At 52.1% G+C, this 21,391-nt stretch overlaps 1 protein-coding gene across 1 annotated transcript in view; it reads right to left on the bottom strand.

The window, feature by feature from the left end:
- Positions 1-20,900, bottom strand: part of ITGA11 (integrin subunit alpha 11) — a 48,165-nt gene extending 27,265 nt beyond the window's left edge. Inside the window, exons 1-2 of the mRNA XM_074880155.1 lie at positions 20,762-20,900; positions 13,345-13,456 (exon numbers count right to left, since the gene is read on the bottom strand). Of these exons, the coding sequence (XP_074736256.1) occupies positions 13,345-13,456; positions 20,762-20,813 (164 nt within the window). The 5' untranslated portion in view covers positions 20,814-20,900. The remainder of the gene's footprint in view (positions 1-13,344; positions 13,457-20,761) is intronic.
- Between the last annotated feature and the right edge of the window lie 491 nt (positions 20,901-21,391).

Below are 21,391 nucleotides of genomic sequence, written 5' to 3'. Positions count from 1 at the left end.
CAGTGCGGGAACAAACCCATAGCCACCGCTGGAGGGGAACCCCCACGGGAAAAAGGATTCCCCAGCCCAAGTCCTCAGTTTGTGGTTCAGGAGGTGTCAGGAAAGGGTCCCTTGTTGGGGGGACACCATCGTTCCCCCACCCTGAGTCGGTGCAAGCAGCAAAAGCACTATTTTGACTTCCCCTTCCCATGACAGCAGGCAGCAATAAGCTGGGGACCATGACTCACTGCTGCTTGGAAGTAATGCCCATCAGATGCAATGGGGGCGAACAAATGTCTGGCAGCGAGCGAGGTCTGCAAAACCATCTGGCAGCACTGGGAGGAGCAGGGGACCCCCATCACTACCCTGGCTCACGGCCAGCACTGGCACCGAGACCTTCAGCATCTGTCTGAGGTCCCGTAGTTGACACGGCTGACCCCAGGGAGGAGGGGATGGAGGTGTCCCTTCTCACCACTGCTTCAGGTAACATTTTCATGCCAGGATCGTCTTCAGGACACGGATGTGTAGGAAGGAGTCCTGCCTAGCAGTACCTGACGGAATAGCAAGGAGCTGGTATAGCAGTGATGGCAACTCACACTGGGATCCACAAGGAATTTTCCCCACTGAAAAGCTGAAAAAGTGGATTTCCAGGAGTTTTGCTCCAATGTGGGATTGTTCACTTATGAGCAGTCCGGAGCGGTATGTTAGGATCCCCAGCTCAGCAGCTGGTGAGGACATTGGGCCTCAATCTGTTCTTTAAAATAAGAGGAGCTGATAAAACCACATACATCCAAGGATGCAGGCCACTAGTCAGGACGTATCTGGGACATTGCAAACATTTTTCTCACTTTTTCTTGTGGACTTGACCAGAATAGTACAAAAGAGCAAACCAAAGGAGGAGGAGAGCAGGACCTGAGGAATTTGACCATTCCTTCCAGGCTAGTTCAAAAATACTTCGAATCACGAGTTATTGGTGTCTTCTGCTCCCAATGTGTTAGCCCAGAATAAATCTGCTCCATTGCTTTTTTTTGCTTTCAAAATCCTATCGGTGGATGCAACCGTCCAAGTCCGGATCACCAGATAAACAGGGACCTCTTTTGTTCTGTGCCGCCCTACCCAGCAGCTGGCAAAGCGACTGTCCCCAGCACAGATGTTCCCTGTTAGACCAGAAACGGTCATTTTTTTAAAGTGCTGCTTCTACAAAGACACTAAACACTCATTCTTTTATTCCATCACTATAAAATGGAATTGCTCACCAAATTAAAAGCTCCAAAATCTAAGCGGCATTTAAGGATTCTCATGGAAATACTTCCTGTCTTACAACTTCATTGCTAATGAGGACATTAATTAGGGGGAAATAATAACCATCTGGAGCCATCCTCAGTAGCATCCAGAAGCCCAGGGAAGTCTGGTACCTTCTCCCTGACCTGCACAAGGAGTTTGCTCATGTCCCTCTGCTGCAATATCGATGTCTGTTTGCTCATGGTCAGAGAGGAGGAGAAGGTGAAAGATGTGAAATGTAGTGAAAGGACGTGGGAGGGGGAGAGAAAAAGACTTTGAAGATGAAAAGAAATAAAGGTTGAGACACCTCAGAAGATGATGTTCTCATTTTTAAATTTTAACTCCCAAAGAAGAATTTAACATAAATGGGATTTGACATGAACATCTCAGAGCAGCTCCACCTTAATGTGTCCCCCTCTCCAGCTGGAAATCCTATCTGGGACTTTCCCATTAATTAATATTCTGGTATTAATATTATCACATTACCCATTAATAAATATTCCTGAACACCAGTGGTTATTAGGTTGAAGCATCTCTTTCAAATGCGAGACGATGACGAGGGCAAACCACCCGCTCCCCCAGTTCCCCAGCCCTACGTCAGAGCTGGACGCTCAAAGAAAGCCCAAATATTTACAGATGCTGCCATGAATGCAAAGGGGTTGTGAAGCTCATGCAACCAGAATTTTTGTCTCCCAAAGACAATGGCATTGTTTTCCCTTTTCGGTTAAATTTAAATGATTGATTAACTGAAGCTGTCAAATTCTCATGGAAACTTGGCAGCTCAGGAAAAGGCTTTTCCAGCTGTTTGCAGGGATGCTGTAAGCGTTCCCCGAAGTTGGCTGTCAGAGATGCTGCTCTGCTCACCAGCTCACAGGTTGCTTACAAACCTCTTCCTTTACTTTGTGATTTGTAAGTCTGTGCTCTAAATGTTGTTTTTTCTTAAAAAAAAAAAAAACCCTCCCATTCCAAATCACCCAAATCCAATTGGAGCATCTTGCTGCAGCAGGGAGCCATCCCCTGCTCCATGCCTGCTCTCCCCATCCTCACGCACCCTTGGGTCACCCCAAATCTCCCCCCTCGTGCTCCCTGGAGGGTTGCAATCTCCCCTGGCCTGATGTTAAACAAGCAAAGCCCTCTGCAAAGAGCGAAGTGGCTGGCCCTTGCGTCATGGCTTGGCTAATAAATGAAGCTTTAAAAGAAAATAAGAACCAAACAAGCCCGCCCTCGCCTTCCTTTTCATGCGCTCCTTATGGGGAAAACAAAAGCAAAAAAAAAGGGATTAAATGTGAAAAGCGCAGACTGCTCAGAGCAACATGTCTGAGGACATATTTTTAACTTTCATCCTGGGAAAAAACAACAAAAAAAGGAAAACCAGGCTGTTGGTGGAAATACTCGAGGAGCCTCTGCTCTGTCTGTGCAGTGAGGGGAGTGGAAACCCAATTCCTGCTTTGCCAGCAAATCACCCGTGCTGGGTCCTGCTTCCCGGTGTCCTGCCCGGGCTGGGGATGGGACGGCTGTGTCCATGGCTGCAGGCTGGGTGAGCCTCACATCAAACAGCAAAATGATGTGTCAAGCTCAATTTGCATTTTTTTGCACTGTTTTACATGATTTCATTACATGAGCACATGAGCGGCGTGTGCAGGGATTCTAGCATGACAGGGCAACATAAAACATGAAACGCTGCCGTGCTTCAGTGTCTAAAACACTTAAGAGTCACAGCTGCTCAGTACTGATTGAATTATTGCTTTTTGTTTTTTTCCTCTTAGTCACAACATTATCTGGTGAAATTCCCTGTGTCACAGACGTTAATTGATGCCAGTTATCTCAGTACTGAACCCAATAAATTATGTTTGGCTGGAGCACATCTCCTGGAAAAACATCCGTCCCTGATTTGAAGGCATCAAGTGATGGAGAAGTCAGCGTTTCCCTGGGAAACTTGTCCCAGAGTTCAGCACTTAAAAATTCGTGGCTGTTTGGATGCATCTCCAGACTCCCGTGCTGAGCCGAAGGGATGTGCCCGTCTCCAGCATCCCGAGCCAGAGGAGTGTACCAACACCATCAAACCACCTCTGACAGTCCTGGGTCTGGTCTGCTTCATTTTTTCAGTCCCTATTTATCTTCATTTATTATTCCCTATCTCATAAATTTCAAAATTCTGCCCATTGTCCCTAAAGTGATGTTGTCTTTTCCCCACATTTTCTCCTATCAGGGCTGTATTAATCAGTACCTTTGCCCAGACATAGCTCAGCCCATACGCATGGTGATCCCACACCCCAACATAAAGGTCCCCCCTCACTCAGCCTTTTTTCATCCAGCAAATTCCTGACTTTTTAAGGGAGTATCCCCCCCTGGCACAGCAGGCTCCCTGGGTGCATTGCAGAGAGGTTGAAAAGCTCATTTTGAGCCTTAAGATATTTTGATTAAATGGAAAGAAATCAGGAAAGGAAGGTATGTCTAGCTGGTGATCCGGGAATGCAGGGATTAGGGAGGAATGGAGAAGCAACTATGCTTTTCACAGGATTTTTCAATCAATGGGACACTTAATCTCCTGCAAGGCAAATTCACTTGCAGTTAATTTATTCAAGATGGAACTGGATGAAGAAGTGATTAAGGAGGTGCAGGAAAGGGAGAGTTCAGCTGTGGAAAACTTTAAATCGGATCGGGGCTCCTTGGAAGAAGTGTGACAGAGGAATGGACTTTGAAATGTTTTTCTCCACATTGGCAACAGTGGAAAAAAATACCTAGTGGGGTTCCAAGGAGAGGGAGAAACGGCAGCGGAGTCAACAAGATGGTGGCACAGGAGGATGTGGGGCCTGAAAATGAGTCCTCAGTCTGACAGCAGCTTTCTGTGCAGCCTCTAGCAAATCATTTTATCAATCTCTGGTCATTTTTTCATCTTTAATTAGGAGACAGCTCTGCTGAAGAGCACAGGCAATGCTGATGGTGAGGATCCCACTGCCTTGCATGGGCAGCAACGGGCAGACTGCTGTTCCGGACACTTCTGAAAACTCGTGTGTTGGTGACCAAAGGCCACTGCAAAAACATGCTTGGGACAAACAGTTGTGGCCGAGCGCCGGGCGACCTCCAACACGGTCTCATAGAGGGAGCCTGAGTTGGTGGCTATTGCAATATTAAACCCAGATCCATCCCTTGGCAGTGCCCAAAGCCTGGGGAGGGGCAGCAGGGATATCAGAAGATGACAAAGTGATTCTTTGGGTCTCTCTACAGAGCAGTCCCAGGGGCCAGGAGCAGCCAGGGAGGGAGCTTGGGGCATCTGGGAGAGGAGCACAGGCTGGCAGCGAGAAGAGGCGCTGGCCCTGGGAACACCAACAAGCGTCCTGACGTGCGCTGTGTTAGCGGCGTGTTAAATAATATCAACTGGGTACATTCAGCAGGCAGTTGTGGAGAAGCACGTCGCACAAAGCCAGGAGTGATGCAAACCTTTGCTTTCCCACCTGGCAGCAGCAAGGCGTTTCACCCAGCCCGGACCATGGGGCAGAGGAGGGGGAGGAAGAGGATGGTTACAGCGGGGAAGTATTTGCACCGTCTGTATCAGGTTTCCATTACCCTCAGCAAGGGACAATGCCCCCAGGCGCTGCCACCCAGGAGAGGATGCTCCTCCCAGCCACATCCACATCCTTCTCTCCTGCATGTAACATCACCTCATCCTCATCCCTCCCCGACCATCTCCAGCCCTAGGACAGCTTCTGCGATGACATCCTCCGCCCAGCACCCACCTTTGGGCTGACTCGTGACCAACGAGCCATTCGGGCTCGTTGTTTAGCGGTGGGTGCAGGGGAATGTCACACTCTTTGCAAGACCGTTTTGCCCATTGAATACCTGACAAATCATCCCTTGGCAGAAGCATTCCCAGTGGAGGCATTAGAGCCTCGTGCTCGCTCCCAAATATCCCTATGCTCCCTGTATTACCCCAATTAATAGACAACCTAGTAATGACAGAGCAGTTGCTGTGCTCCGTCCCCACATTTGGTGAGTTTTAGGGAATTTCTCTCCCAAGATGGAGCACATCCTTGCTTTGAGGTTTGGGTCCCACTGACCCTGCAGTGCCCAAGTGGATCCAGACCCCAACCCACTCCTGGCTGTGAGCTTTGTCCCCATCCCTGTCCCCTCCTGTTCCCTCCTGCTCCTGCACGGGGAGTGCCTGCAGGAGGCTGTCCATCTGCCACCGACGCACACAAGCAATTTTTTTAAAGGCTGATCAATGTTTTCTCTGCTTCATAACAAACCCTCTCATTGCAAAACGAAACATAAACACGACTGTAATTTACCCAGCTGTTCTGCACGCCGGGTCGAGCCGGGAATGGATGCTCCTAATTACACAGCCCGTTCCCACAGCACGTCTGCAATCCCTCCCGCGGCCGGGCAGGACCCAGCAGGCTATCTCCCCCCATGCTGAGTGGCCACGTCACAGGAACAGCCCCGAAGGGACCCAGCGCCAGGACATGGGACCAGAGACGGAGACAAGCCAGGTCCGAGCCCCGGGCGCTGCTGCAGCAATTACACAGACATCGCAGTAAGCAAAATCACCGGCACGCTCCTTAAAATAGCAGATGACGGGCGTGTTGCAAAACATGTCTGAGGAACTCGCAGAATATTGTGGTCAGCAGTAATGATACTTTCTTATTTTTCCTGGTGTAATTTTTTCCCTTTTACTTAGGGATATTGTAATAAAGAGGTGTTTACAGGCGAGGCCTGTCAGTGATTCTTGGCCCGGATGCGGGTTTCTACTGCGGTGTTTGGAGCTGCTGGTCGATGCTCTCTGTAAACCGCACGTGTCCGTCAGGACTCATGCGATCTCTGGTTTTCTTCTGGAGGTTTCCAAAGCAAACGCTGATCTGTGACTCCGGTTCTTACCAGCTGCCTCTTGCTTTCCCCAGTCACCCATTATCACCAGCTAATGGTATTTTTGGGGTTCCCCCACCCATGTATTTCTGCATTGGAGGCACTGTAGGGGCACCAACCCTGATATCACAGCTCTGTCCAGCTGCCCTTTGGCACCAGGACACCAAGCCCCAAACCCTAAATAATGAACTTCTGATTGCAAAGGCCTTTTTATGGGTGAAAAATATGGGCTGGAAAGGATCAAGACCCTCTTCCTTCATAGAGATCTTCATAAATGAAGCTACAGATATTTTGCAGCACATGTGTATTATGGTGGCACAGGCAGGACTTGGTGTCCATCCACCTCCAGCTTCCCCCGGTCTCACCCTGGCAGGGGTGCTGGGGTCTTAGGGCTGCGCCTGGGTGCTGATGTTATTGTGCAATGAGGATGCTTTAAAAAGCACCAAGGAGACAATTTTCCTCTGTGCACCAAGGGCCTGTCTGCTAAAGCTTGTGCTTGATGGGCCTCCTTCAGCTCTTCTTAAAACTGGTGCACCTCAGAGGGGCAAGCCCACCTGTGTGCCATGACAAGCAAAGGTACATTAGGGAATTCTGCTCTTGCCATGGTGGTTTGGAAAGCCTGGGGTAAACCCACAGGGTTGGGGCAGAGGAAATTTTCAGGCACCTTGGGGTGGGGAAGGTGAGATGGAGATGTTGGGATGCCTGGGAGCCCAGAACCTGTGAGGCAGCTGCTCTCCACTGGCTGGGTTTGTCGTGTAGCCCAAATCCCTATTTCTCCACATGCCTCCTGTTGGTTCCCTTGCTGAAAAAAATAACCAGTGAAGTTTTGGTTTTTTGCTGGACAGGGTGGCAAACCTTTTTCTTCCTCTTCTTGGTTGGTAGCAGGCTGAAAGAGTGTGTCAGTGGAGTGCAGCCTGGGTTTGAGGGAAGGGGACATCCTCCTGCAAGCCCCTCTCCTCTGCAAGCCCTACAGCAAGTAACATGAGACCACATCTATTTTTCCAATTAGACCAAATGTTTTCTAAAAAGAAAAAAATTTAAAAAAATGAAAGGGCCTAACCTTGCAGCTGATGCAATCCGACCCCAGAATCTGTGATAACCATACAGCTTTATGGCAAGGAAGATCTGCCCCAGGGATGTCAGATGTCCTGTGTGCTCTGAGGCACCCCAGGAAGGTGCCAGGCCAACCTGTGGAACAGCCCTGAAGAGCCCAGCGATGCTAATAACAGAGCCTATGGGACTTTCTGGAAAAAAAACTGCCATACTGTGCCAAAAAAGGGACAACTGCTGAACACAGGAGATGGGGTGGGCTACTACAGTACCCTGCAGCCTGCGGCCAGCCCGTGCCTGCAGCCCCGGCGTGGTGGGAGGGAGAGCCGGGAGCAGACATTATCCCCGCGCCGGAGGAATGCTTTGCAGTTATGTACCCTTTCACCAAAATAATCCAAGCTCTCGGGTACCGGCCAAACCACAGGAGAATTACAGCCAAGAAAGCCTCTCGCAGTAGTAGGGAAATAGCAAACCCTTTGACTGTTTTTCCAGATCAGCACAATTATAGCTTTAAATCCACTGAGCAGATTTTTTCTCTCTTCTCCCTCCTCCTTTTCCCTTTGGCCGTGCTCAGACTGGAAACGTCATGTCTGTGCCTGGAGCAGCCGTGAGGATGGGGGGTCAGGGCTGCCCCCGCTTCAGGCACCCTTGCAAGGAGGGGGGCTAGCTCTGGGGTGCTTGCAAGGATGAGCTCTTGCTGAGGGCAGGGGGGAACTGTGCACAGGGAGGGGTTCAAGGGGCCCAAACCCTGCACCGAGGCTTCACAGCACCCCTTTGCTTCAAAGTGGAGTCAGGACAGCACAAGACATGAGGTCAGGAGGGAGAGAGCAGCTAGAGAGCATCCAGCACCCCAAATGCCAGACCCACAGCCCTTGAAGCCCATCTGGTTGCCAACACGGCCAGGGACCCACTCCCTGGCCATGCCACCTTGCCAGCAGCATCAGCGCAGCCCTGCCCTCAGCCAGCTCGGGAATGCTGTATTTATTATTTTTACGGCTTCTGAAGGCCAATGGATATTTATTCCCAGGGTTTTCCTTCCACAGCCAGTTTTTCTCAAGCTTCATTTTTTGCATAGCTGGAGACTTTCAATCCGCAGACGCAAGCCGGCGTGGGGCAGCAGTCCTGGCACTCGCTGCGTGGAGCATCACGGCTGCTGCCGTCTGCCCCGTGGAGGCACAGTCCGCCCCCCCAGCCCCTCTCCCTCGCCTGCTTCTGTACTGGGGTGTCTGGTGGCAATGGAGAACCGAGGGCGGAGGTTAGTGTGTCCTCCCGTGCACATGTGGGAGGACGGAACAGGTCCTTTTGTCCTTCCTTAGGGAGTGGCACAGCTCCTGCTCATGGGATGATGGGGAGCAATCAAGAAAAGCAATAGGTAGAGGGGAGATGAAAGATGGAGGGAACTTTTTTCCCCTTTTTTTGCTGATCTTGGACGTCTATGAACATTTTTCCCCCGAACTCAATGCGATTCCAGTTTGTGTTTGCCACAAACATCCATGTGGATCATGAGAAGAGCACACATGGGGATGGGAGCTTCCATGTTTGAGGGACGTACGTCCCATGTGCATTTGTGGAAACTTTGCATGTTTGAACACACTTATTTTGCCCAAATAAATCCATCCACAGCAACAGACCTGCTTGGCCTCATGTGACTCACATCTTAAATACCCCCAAAATGGCAGGAACCAAAGCGTGACTTGAGGCAGAGGAGCAGCTCTAAGCCAACTCACCGCTTCAAGTCAACACCATGATCATCTCTGCCCTTACAGTAGCCCCATTTCCTACCAAAACTCCTGCCAGGCCACTTTGCCCCAAGCACCGCAGCATGGGGAGCTCCCATTCCCCCCAGATTTCCCCCAAGATGCCCAGCCCTGGGGACGGGGGATGCTCAGACCCTGTAACGCCAGGCACCGCTTGCCTTGCCTGCACTGGGATTGCTCCAGGGCAGGGCAGCTACTGCCTGGCTGCCGCTGTGCGAACCTACATTGCACGTTAGGATGAGTTTCAGTAGCCTCTTGTCATTTTTTCCATTCACATACTTGGAGAAGGCACCTCCAGCTTAATGAAAAAGGGAGAGAAAGTGTTGAGAGGGAGGTCTGAAAGCCACTCGCTGCTCTGGAAGACGGTGAGCAGGGAAAAGCCACCCCATGAATTGATGAGCTTTTCAAGCAGTATATATCCAAGCATTTTTTCCCCTGGAGTTTAATAATCTGAATTCTTTCCTCCCAGATTTTCCACTATCAGGGTTGTAGTTACAGCCCCCATGTGCAATTTCTCTGGCTCCTTCCTTGAAAGGTTAGAAAAAGGGAAATACTCACAACTAAAAATACACCTAGAGAATATGATATATGTTTGTATACACTCAAATACACCTTTACACACATGTATATATATATATATGTAAAAAGCTGCTCTGAAACCCTTCTAAAACCATCCACACTAGCCAAAAGCAGCATTAAAAGACTCAGACTGAAGGATAGGTGCCAAAGTCCTCAGATTCCACATTTGGTATTTGGCAGCCGGGTTTCTGTACGTTGTTATAACCATCACTCCTATATGAACCATGCTTCTGAGATAACCATTTAGTTTCTCTGGGCTCTTCTGCATTTCAGTGGATTTTGTTGAACTCCTCTGGGATGGTATTGAAGGACACTTCTGGCTTCTGCCATACCAGCAACTGGGGTTTCATCTTAGCATCTCCATTTCTTCTGCCTCCTGCCAGTTCCAGGGGTTGGCCAAGGCTCAGCAGAATTATTATCCTGCTCTCTCTGTACATCTTTGGTTTGTACTATAGATGTTTTGTTTGTTCAGTCATTTATCCTTTAACCAGAGTGAGTCATGGTGGCTTCATTTTTTAACTGTGTACACATATTTAATAGACATTTTGTACTACATAATTGCATATTCAAATAGATGCTGTACTTATGTATATACATACACTCATTCTGTGCAGAGAATATCCTTTTTTTTTTTCATGCAGAGGAACCAACAGAAGAGAAAACTACAACTGTGTCTCACCTGATGTTGTCAGGAGAGACGTGAGAGGGGCCAAAATGAGCCAGAGCAGGTCTTTACTCCAGTGTCCTCCTGGGAAAGGAGGAAAAATCCTCCCTTTGCTAGTCCCCGGGGAAGCCAGCCCTTGACCACCCCATCAGTGATGGTGGCAGCTTGAAGGCATGAGTAAAAAACCATAAGAGTCCCCAGATGGCAGGGGAATTGCAGTCCCTCTGCCAGGATCATGCCTAGAACAGCACCTATAGCTACTATTGGGCTGAAAATATTCAAAAAATAGGTGTTCTCCACCAATCTCTGCAGGGCCTCTCCCTCAGAGAGCTCACTTTGGGCAGAAATCTCTGCAGAGCAGCAAAACTGTCCCCACCTGGCTGGGACACCGGACCCTGAGGGGCAGGGGGGAATTGCAGGGGAACCCTCGTAAATGCCATGGCCAGGACTTGGGAAGATGGGCTGAGGGATGGGACAGGCTCGGCTGCACCCGTGTCCTGCATCCCCTGCCCAGGGGTGGGCGAAGACGGCCCTTTCTCAGGCGCAAGGCTCGACTGCAATCCTGGGAGTGTTTCCCACCCACGGCACCTACGGATGTCATTTTGTCTTCTGAGGAGCATGGTGGCACACGAGCACCTTGGAGCAAGGTGTCTGTGTGCCATTCATATCCAGTTATGCTGCTCTGCTCCAAGGGGAGACTTTTGGCATATTTAGGGTGAAATGAGATATGGAAAAGAGATATTCTGCAGAAGCAGAGGTAGGGAGGAATGTGATAGCAAAGGCACTCGGTTCCTGCTCCTTATCTGCTTTGGAGAACCGCGATCTCTGAACAGCCTTTCCTGGGTTTAGCCCTGACCTGGAGGTGGCCAGTGCAAATACCACGACATTTTTTTGGGTTTTGGATCCATTCCCGATAGAAAATATTTCACAGCAGAGGTTTGTGCAAATGAAGAGCTTGCAGGCCCTGAAGCATCAGATCAACTTCCCTGGAGAGCACGGTCCCCATCCCATCATCTCGCAGACATGCCTGGGCTCTGCCCAGGAGCAGATGAGGGATGGAGACATCAGGCTGGGCTGAGATTCCTTTGGAAATTAAGCACACAATGCTGCCCAGATGTGCTTCAGCATCACGTGAAGGAAGATGAGAATGGAAGACTTCACACCAAGCAGAGCAACATCATCCATTAACCACCCAGGTCTTGAGCAGGAGATGTTGCAGGAATTTGCTTTGTTTACTGGAACTACTCAACAGCCGTGTTTATGCCGTGCTCCTGTGGCTTTGGCCACAAGCAGTTGTGCTGTCAGGCTGCCCAAAATTCTTTACCCCCCCCCAAAACATTTCTTTGGGTAAATATCCACGTTCTCAAGCGAAGAAAGGGTGGAGGCCTGTGTCCCATGCCAGATGTTTCTGACTTAAGTGTAAGCTGGCTGGTTGGGAAACAGTCCCATAACACAGGTTCATGGACAGCGAGCATGAAAAGGATCCTGAGAGACCACCCAGTCCTTGACATGGCGCAAGGCAGGGCCAGCTCTAGGAGAAAGCTCCCAAACTGCTGCATGCAAACCTGCTCAAGGACCACAGGGACATCCCCCTGCGAGGATGCTCTGGTACCTGGCACGGTCACGCTTTTGGGGAGACTCAGCCCGGCCACGAGCAGCCCTGCACTTGGTCTTGAGCTGAAGCAGTGGGAAAGCTCATCACCACGACGCAGATGGGAGCCTCTGAACTTCAGAGGGGGTACTGGGTGCTGAAATACCTGATCAGGACCCATCTCTGCAGTGGGGCAGAGGTAGCTTCACCAGCTGCACCCCAGGCAACCCCCTCCCCTCCCAGCCCATTCTAGCGCACTCGCTCCCAGTGGAAACCTGAACCTTATCCCACCATTCAAAGCTTTATGAATATTAACTCGGGTCTCTGCTGAACGGCGGAAGGAAATGGTGACCCGGAGAGCGCAAACATCAGCACAGATTTAATTGCAAATGGCTCTCCGGGATGCAGCTGGGAGCATCAGAGCCTGGACAGCCCCCGCAGCCCTGATGCAGCCCAGGGGCTGCAGCATCAGCGTCACCCCATTAGCTGGATGCACGGTACCGTTTGGGAAAAGCACACGATCCTTGCGGGAAACCGGGGCTCAGAGCCAGCCGCAGGGCTCACTGCAGCGCGCCTGGGCGGCTGGCCCCGACCTTCCATTAAACAGAAGGGAAGCGGCGAGCGGGGAGGTTTCAGGCCGTGCTGACGGCAGCTGAGGAGACCAAGGTTAAAGCCAAACCTCGCTGCTTCTCCTTGCAGTGAAATATCAGCTCAGCTTGAGGGCACAGGACAGGGTCCAGCCCCGTGCCCCCTGCCAGCACCAGCAAAGGTCGTGCAAAGGCAGCACAGGTCTGATTTTTGAATTTCAGGGGTACCTATGTGCATTAATTACATGTTTGCTTGCTGCCTTAAGCCTGGCTGTCATCCACCCTGGGGCAGATCCTTCAGCTCTGCAGTACTTGAGTTGCAGGGAGTTTCAAGGGCTTTTGAGCTGCGCTCATCACTGCAGCATCCAGACGTGCTCCTGGAGAGCACCAAGGGTCTCTGCCAACATCTGTGCAGGATGCCCCAGGGGGGATCAGCCCTGGCAAGGAGCAAAACCTGCCACGAAACCCAAAACCTGAACAAAGCCCATCTGAGTCTCATCTTGCACTCCTGACAGACGCAGGCAGGTCTGAGCATTTCTGCAGACCACGGCTCTTTGGTGGAAACTCTATAAAATGGGATGGCCTTGACCCAAAACCTAGATGGGTTTTCAGCAAGTGTCAGAGGCCGAGGGGCCCCGAGGAACTGTGAACCTGCCTGGAGCAAAGCCCCGTACACAGCACCTGCCACCAAGATGCAGCCAAGCAGGAGCCAGAGCATGGCACCCTCCATACACACACACCTATCAAATACAAAATACACTGTTATCCCCCACATAAAACTCCTCTTTGTGAAAGAAAGAGGGTTTCCATTCTCTGCTTTGCCCAGACGGGCCTGGCACCAGCATCACCAAGAGCAAACCTCAGTTTGCCTTGGAGCTGCAGCACTGTCCGCCCCAAACCGGTGGTTGGATGGAGCAGAAGGAGATATTCAGCATTTTGGGCAGGTTGTTTCAGATCCCCCCCTCTGCAGAGCCCAGCGCAGAGTTCACTTACCATTTCTTCCCCCCGATGTCATGCTGCTGCACCGTGTAGCCAAAATAGGCTTCCTTAGAGCCAGCTATGATTTTGGGCCTCCTGGTGTCAATGTTGAAGGTATCACTGAACCCTGGGTAGAGAAAAGAAGTCAAGTCACTGAGGTGGTAGGAGAAAACACTTTTTTACTGTGGTCAGAGACTGAACAGGTCACCCCAAGAGGTTATGCAGACTCCACCCATGGAGATATTCAAACCCCAACTGGCCACAGCCTTGGACAATCTGTTCCAGGTGACCCTACTTCAGCAGAGGTGGACTAGATAACCTCCAGAGGAGCCTCCAACCTCAACCATCCTGGGAATCCTGCTCCCCCACATTGCCCCAGGAGAGTCCTACATGAAACAGGGGTGGTTTTACCCCATCACAGCAGCTCTGTGGCACAGGATTCCTGCAGCCAGCCATGATGGAGAGGAGACTGGAAGGTCCAAAACACACCAACCCCACCTCAGCTGCAGCCACCCAGCACTCCTCTCTCCAGCCCTGAGCCTCCGGGGAGTAGCTGCAGCTTTAGGCAAGTTCATTTAGGGTTTAGGGGCCCCAGCTGCACAAGTCCTAGAGGGCAGCCCCCTTCCCCAGCCCACCTGCAAAGGGGCTTCACCCTGGCAGGCACCAACATGCCCCTCGGGGCTGCTCAGTCGGTGCCCACTGCTGATACCAAAGCAAAAGTATGGTTTTGGTTTATGATAAATGCAAAAGTATTTTTCTTCTAGGCTTCTGCAAAAGGGAATCAGCTCAAGCCAGGGCTGCCAGGACAGGCATGAGGAGGGGAGAGGAGATCACCCTCCTCCCCTTTGACATCTCCTCAAGCCCCCTGCGACGGGTGATGCTCCTCCAGCTGTGGAACAGCAGCTGCTCGTGGTGGAGATGGCCACCACCATGTCCCCACACACCCCGGCAGGGACTGCGGTCTGGGGGGACACAGAAAATGCGTGGCCACGGCAGATGTGCCCAGTCTGGAGCCCATCACCCAGCATGGCTGTCCCTGAGGGTTTTGGAGCACCAAAGAGCCAAAGCTGGGATTCACTTTTCCCGTGCGAGCAAAAGCTGGTGCCGCTGGGGGGGTTTGCTATGGAGAGGCGGCTCAGGAGGAATATGTCCCTGAGGATGGATGCTCAGAGCCAGATAGGGCAATTTTCAGGCTTTTCTTCTCCCCAGGGCTGCTCTGAAGGATGCCTTTTCCCGCAGGAGAGCAGGAGCAGGATCCCTGGCCATGGCATCTCAACTCCGGGGAGCCCGGCGTTCACAGCCCACACGGATCAATCTTCAAGAGCAACTTGCTTGCCAGGGAGCAAATCTTGGGGGGGATCGGTCTGGCAGGTCCCCCCTCTGCCAGGAGCCAGACCCAGCAGCAGGGTGTGCAGACAGGGGTGTCAAGTGAATCTCCCCAGGACTGGGGTCTTTTGGGGATACTGGAGATGGCCCTTTGCCTATCCATAGGTGCAGGAGCTGCCCCAAATTGTGCCCACAACCCCCCTGGGTGCATTCAATGGAGAAATTGGCTGGGGGCAAAGACCACCTCCAGGAAGGGGGTAGAGCACTATCTGTGCTGGGGAGCTCCGGCACCACGTTGCCTCTATTTTGGTGACTGCAAAATGCTGCAGCCACCCATGTCCCATAGTCCATGTCCCACAAGCCAGCAGGGACCAGCCCATCTTTGTCCAGAGACACACATACTTCAGCTCGGGCCAGCAGCATGCTCAAACCCTCCACGGGTGCTTCGCAGCTTCTATAAGGAGGTGTTTTTTTTCTTAACAATATTATTTTGCTTAAACCTAGAGGGCCATGGCCCAGCAAGGAGCAACCCCATTGGAGATGGAGCTGCAGGGATGGATACTGATAGCCAGGATATCCTGGCTTTTTGTTTGCCTTTGGGCAGAACATAGCTGCTGGATGGTTCTTGCTAATAAAAGATCTGGGCATCTTTATTAAGGACGTCTTTAAAGCAGCAGAAGGATCATGTTTGGTATTTATAGGAGTATAAAGGGATTGTCAACTGGAGAGGATGGGAAAGCTACTTCCCAGGCAGAAAAATTCAGGATGGAAAGTGTTTTGATAGGTAGGAATGTTAGGGATAAACCTGATTTTTTGCAGTCATAGGAACAAATCTGCAACATTGGCTCCATAAGCAGAGAACCACGGAGTCTCGCCAAGGAGAGCTGAGGTAAGGAGCTTTAAAATCATACAAAAAGAAATTCTAGAAAGCAGGGGCAAAAGAAAAAGGAGATGGGGGGATGAGAGCCAGCATATTTTGTGGTAGATTGACCTTATTTAACATTACAAAGCAAATTAAAACCTCCTCCGAGTTAACTGTTACCCAGTGGAGAAACAGAAGCCAGGACCCACCCTTGAGAGGAGTGATGGGCAAGGGGAGGGGGGCAGGTCGTGGGGAGCTGGGAGCACCCTGGGGTGTCCCATCGCTGCCACCAGCAAGGTGGGGTGACACCCTGGACCTGTCTGAAAGAGGGGGGTCTTTTGGGGAGGGGGCTTTGTATTTCAAGCAAGGTTCAGTTGCAGGTAATGCAGAGGCATCTTCATCACTTGGGTGCAGAGCAAATGTCAGAGAGGTTGTGGCAGGTCTTCTGATTTTTTGCATTCAGCAGAGTTTCTTTGATTTTGCACTGCAGAGCCCCAGGCAGAGTTTTCTGGGGAGTGGGAGCACTGGGACAAGTTGGGGACCCCCATCCCATGGCTCCTTGTTTTAGGACCCCATGGTGCAGCTGTAGCCTCCTGCAAAAGGCAGCCAGGATGGTTGTGAAAAGCAACATAAACCCCCCCAAAAATAGCAGGAATGCTTCATTAAGTGAAAATGTCTCTGAATTGGGGGGATCAGGGAAAAGTGCTGCTAGGGGCTCGTGTCACTCACTGTGCCAAAGCATCCTGCTCGCGGCAGGTAGCGGGGACCAGGCAGAGCGACGGGGCTGGAAAAGCAAAATGATCTGGAAGGAAGTTTCCAGGCATTGGATGGCAGAGGGGAGGAATTTCAGAAAGCCAACAGATGTGGGTGCATTCGAGGCAGAAAGAAAAAAAAATAATCGGAGAATATTTAAACTGGCTTAAACTAATGGGAGCTTTTTGAGAGGTTGTCAAGGAGATTTAGCAACCCGAAGAACCGAGCCTCATTTTCTTGTCAGGGGTGACATCACTGTCATAAATAAGTGGCCAGAAGCCACATGTTTTGCTTGTGATGCAGCCAAGGCAGGAAGCCTCAAATACCTCTTTTCCGAACTGGAGCTTCTGTCGAGTCCAAACTTTTGATTCTTGTCAGGTCAAATATTGAAAAGGAAAAAAAAAAAACCACATTTGGGAAACAATACTGGGAATAAAAGCCACCTTTCCTGCCAAAAAGAACAAAAATAAGTCCTCCCCATAAAGGAAACCTTTGGGAGAGGGATGGTCTCGGGGCCTCAGCACTGTCCTCCTGCCCATACCTCTGCCCATATCCTTCAGGCAGGCAATGGGATTCACTGCTGGCAACAGGACTCTGGGAAGGTGCTGTGCTGCACCAAGGCTGCTTCTGCTGCCGTGAGGGGTTTGGGGCTTTAGCTCGCTGCCTTTGCTCCAAACTTCTGCAATTTAAGGAGATGCAAGCTGGGCAGTGGAGCTGCCAGAAGAATTTCCTCCTTTTTTTTTTTTTTTGACCACGAGGAAAATGTAGTCAATATTTTTGACTGCATCATGCAAACCCAGCCTGTTTCGGTGGCCTCCAGCACTTTCACAGCTCCAGGGCAGAGTTTCTGGAGAGAGGCTGAGTCGACACAGGACAGTGACACGGAGGGAAGAAGCATCCCAAAGGCTGTGGCTGAGTGTGGCCCATGAGAACCTACGTCTGGATCCACACGGGCTCTTCTGCTGAATTCTCCAGGGTAAAGGCAGCTTGTCGACTGCCAGGGTGCTGTGGGTCCCCAGAGGCAGCACTGGAGGACATACGGGATCTGGGGGCACTACAGGTGACCCAAGGAAAAGGGTATGAACAGGACACGAGAAGTGCACGTGCCGCGCCACGCTCTTGTTTTCTTGCAGGGATGAGAGAGCTGCTCGCTGGAGGAGCTCAGGAGCACGTGGCGGGGGGAAAGCTCACATCTGCCAAAAATCTGGAGCGTGCCGGGGTCAAGCAGTTCAGTCTGGCACTTTGAAATTCGCCTTGCTGTTCTCACTCCCACTTCCTTTCTTATTGTCCAAGCCCAAGCAGGAGAGGTAACCTCTGCGATGGGGCAGTGGGTTCATGGACCCTGGCATTGCCGCTGTGACCCCTGCATCCTCAGCATCCCTGGGGATGCGCTGGCCTGGGCTCCTGTGATCCCCATCCCCACCACCACGTCAGCTTTGGTGGCATCGAATGCTCCTCTGCAACCCATCTGCCATGCACATTACTTTTTGTTTTCTTAGGATTGAAAAATTTGGCTTAACTAGAAAACATCTAAGCTTGATTCTTGGGCAAAACCTAGCAGGCCCCAAGAAGGAGCAGGGTGGGCCACGTGTCCCTGTGCTTCCCTCCAGCTTTAATTCCTACCAAGCCCTCTTTGCCGAATGAGATGCTGAAAGCACCAAATGCCTCTCCAGGTCGCTATCTCAAAGCCAGCATTTGTCATCAGCTATTAGGAAACAACCCAGGGTTTGGTGGCTGCTGCAGTGGTGGATGGAGAGCCAGGGAATACTGAGGATGAACAGAGGATCAGTCATCGCCGGCTCGTGTGTTGTAACATTCCTGGTTACCCACAAAATCTCTGACAAACAGCCCCGGGGCGTTAGCTACACAAGGACCTTGTGCTTCCATAATTCCAGCTTTCTGGACCCCCAAAAGCTGGGGAGGAGCTGTTTGATGGCCACGCTTTGCAGCCCTAAGGAATGTGCTGATTATTCATTTGCAGTGGATTCATTAGCGATAACGCAAACGGCATCAGGAATAAACAGCAGCAGGTCTCTGACCACCCCTTTCCCAGGGAGACACCAGGAAAGTGATAGGTTGTGGGGGCCATGGGGGGGGGGGGGGGGGGTTTGGCTTCTCAGAGCCCCACACACCTCAGGGGGTTTGTTTATCGGACCTTCCCTGGCCAAACCTTGGCCAGTGGATGGACAACTGGTAGGCAAGGAGGTGGGGTCCCACTCAGCCCCACTGTTGGGGCTGTGCAGCCACCCAAAATTAAGTACCCACCATTAAAGCCTGGACTGGAGGGTCCCTTGGGAACCCACCTGGACAATCCCAAACATGCCCCATGGAGCAAACACAATGTTTTTTACCATTTAGTGACCCTTTAGAGGGGAAGGAACCAACTACCTTCTCTGGAAAACCAAACCAGCAAAGGAAAACAGATGCGTGGTCTGATACAAGGAAAGTTATCGCATCTCAGTGCATCTTCCCTGGATCCTTCTGGAAGTTGCAGCAGCAACTGGGCAGCAAGGAACCGGGTGATTTGCAGCCAACTGAATGCATTTATTTTAACAAGCCGTGGCTCAGCACCCCTTGGCTGGGCTCTCCAGCTTCTGGCCCAGACCTGTGCCCTGCTTGCACCAGAGTCTCAGGGAAGAGGAGCTGGCCTGATCCAAAGTTTAGGGACACCCTGGACTGTCCCCAAGACGGGCTGCATGCGGAGGCATGGCACTGGGGTCCCCAGCCCTACAAGGTGCCTGATGGAAGGGGATGGGCTGCCAAGTGCTGGCATCACCTGCCTCCTCCCTTGGCACCAAGAAATCACCGGGCAATTGCCAGGAACACCACGGTGCCTCCAGGGACTCCCAGCCCCTGGGACGATGCAAGAGCGGGGACATAGAGGAGGTTCCCCCAGAATCGTTGGAGATAGCCAGGAGTGGGATTTCCCTGGGGCAAAGCACCCGAGGGTTTGCGCCAGAACAGGCAGCGCTGCCCGCACGGTGAAGGGATCATTCCAAGGATGCACGTCCCCGCCTGACACCCTCAGCTCAACCCCTGGTGGGTCCCACACATCGCACAAACTTGCTTTTAGTCTGGATGGCAAAACACCAGCATTAGTCCTCAGCAAAATATATCGACCAGTAGCCACAACACATCCTAGTCCAGAGACCACCACGGAGCGCTGGAAGCATTAACCCTTCTCGCTGGCACATGGCTCATATTTGCTGCAGCAGCGCTGCTATCGCTGGCCACTCCAGATGCAGGCAGAAACCCCCGTGGGCAGAAACACTCACGTGGAGGATTCCTGTTCAGCCCAAAGCAGAATTGTTGATTTGCCACATCCCCCAACGAGGCTCTGCAATACCCATCCTGCATCCCCAAGCAGCATCTCTTTAAGGGGAGCTCACCCCACGGGCTCGGTTGCCCACGTAAGCATGGCCAGGGCTGTGCCACCACCTCCATGCCGGAGCCATCGGCCTCAGCAGCTCCACGCAGGCAGTCCCGCGCCCCGCCACGCCGCCATGCAAGGCACACACACATGTTCCCTATTAAGCAAAGAAAGGCAGCTCCGCTGCGGCTGGCTTTAAAGGATCAAGCAACAGCACAATTAGAAAGGGGGAGGAAAAAAAAAATAAAAGAAGTGAAATAAAAACCACCCTAGTGCGCTTTTCCATCAGGATGTTTAGAAATGTTTGGAGTGGCAGAAGCACTGCAGGCTGGTGGGGAGGCGTGAGCCAGTGGCAGTGCTCCTGGTAGGGGGGAAAAGCTCTTTTTTCCCCTTTGCAGCACCGAGTGGTCCCAGTCAGGCTGCTCTGAGCCTGGGCTGTGTGCGGGAGGATGCCAGAAGTAATTGCAGCAAAAATGACCGCTGCTGGGGATCTCTTTCTGCAAGAAGAGAGCCCGAGTGTGCCAGAGAGGGGCCAGCAAGAAGCATAAACTCCCCCCCTCCCACCCCAGCCCCTGGCAGAGCTCATCCCGCACACACCGAGCTGTATGGGGGGAAGCTGCAGCTCACCTCCTGAAACCAAACGCTTGCCTAAAACCTCTCTTAACTTATTTAACCCCAGACATTTTTCTTTTGCATAGCCCCCTCATGTGCAACAGGACAAACCACCTGTGGGTCACAAAAGTTAACTCTAGGTAAAAAGGTCTGCCTTTACTTTGGGGGGGGAGCTTTTTTTTCCCCCACCAGATGGGGGATGCTTCAGAAAAACACTAATCCCTCTCCAACTGCAGGCCGGCCGAGGAGGGGGGGGCGGGAGGACGCGGCGCTGCCCGTTCATTCCTGGGGAGCCCATCAAAGATCTTCATCCCTTTCAACTCCCCTTTGCCTGCCTCAAAGGCACCCGCCTCGCTCCCTCCCTCCTGCTCCCGGCGAGACTTTTCCAACAGCCTTATTAACCTTGGGCTTTCTCCAGCACCTTTCCCGAATAGGCAAAAGTTATTCCCGGTGGCTTTCCCATTGCCTGGGGAATTGGGGTGGGCGCAGGAGGGGGAGTAGGCGCTTACCGGGCAGGAGGCAGAGGGAGCAGGCGAGGAGCATCCCGCTGGGGAGGTCCATGGGAGCACTGGCTGCCCTGTTCCCCGGCCCCGAGCATCAGCAGGAGGCAGCCAGCCAGACTGGTAGCCTTGCTCGCAGAGCCCTTTCCTTATCCCCAGCCTTTCCCGGCTCCCTGACAGAAGGCGAGCATTGGGAGGGAGTGGGAGGGACGAGCGAAACTTGTAGGAGGTACAGCAGGAGAGGACGAGAGAGGGGACAGCCTTCGCATGGCCGCGGCACCCTTTAGGGATCGGCTTCCCAGCAGAGCTGTGCCAGCTGGGAACCTCAACCCCACAGCAGCACCCTGGTCTTCTCCCAAAGCACCCCACTGGGCTCCCCTGGGGACCCCTTGACCCAGGTCATGGAAGATCTGCACGGGGTCACTGATGGTTGTGGGGTGCTGCTTCTGCTGGGTGCCACGTCTCCTCAGGTGCCACCTCTACCTGGCCAGATGCCACCTAAGCTTGCATGCTACATCTGCTCAGAAGCCACCTTCACCGGGGTACCAGCTCTGCTCAGGTCACCTCCGCACAGACGCCACCCCCAGAGCAGAAGAGATCAGGGCCAGTGCCCACACTGCCAAGGAGCCCACTGTGACG

Source organism: Strix uralensis, chromosome 11, assembly GCF_047716275.1.
Source record: "Strix uralensis isolate ZFMK-TIS-50842 chromosome 11, bStrUra1, whole genome shotgun sequence".
Lineage (NCBI taxonomy): Eukaryota > Metazoa > Chordata > Aves > Strigiformes > Strigidae > Strix > Strix uralensis.
This window is presented reverse-complemented; position numbering and strand designations above follow the sequence as displayed.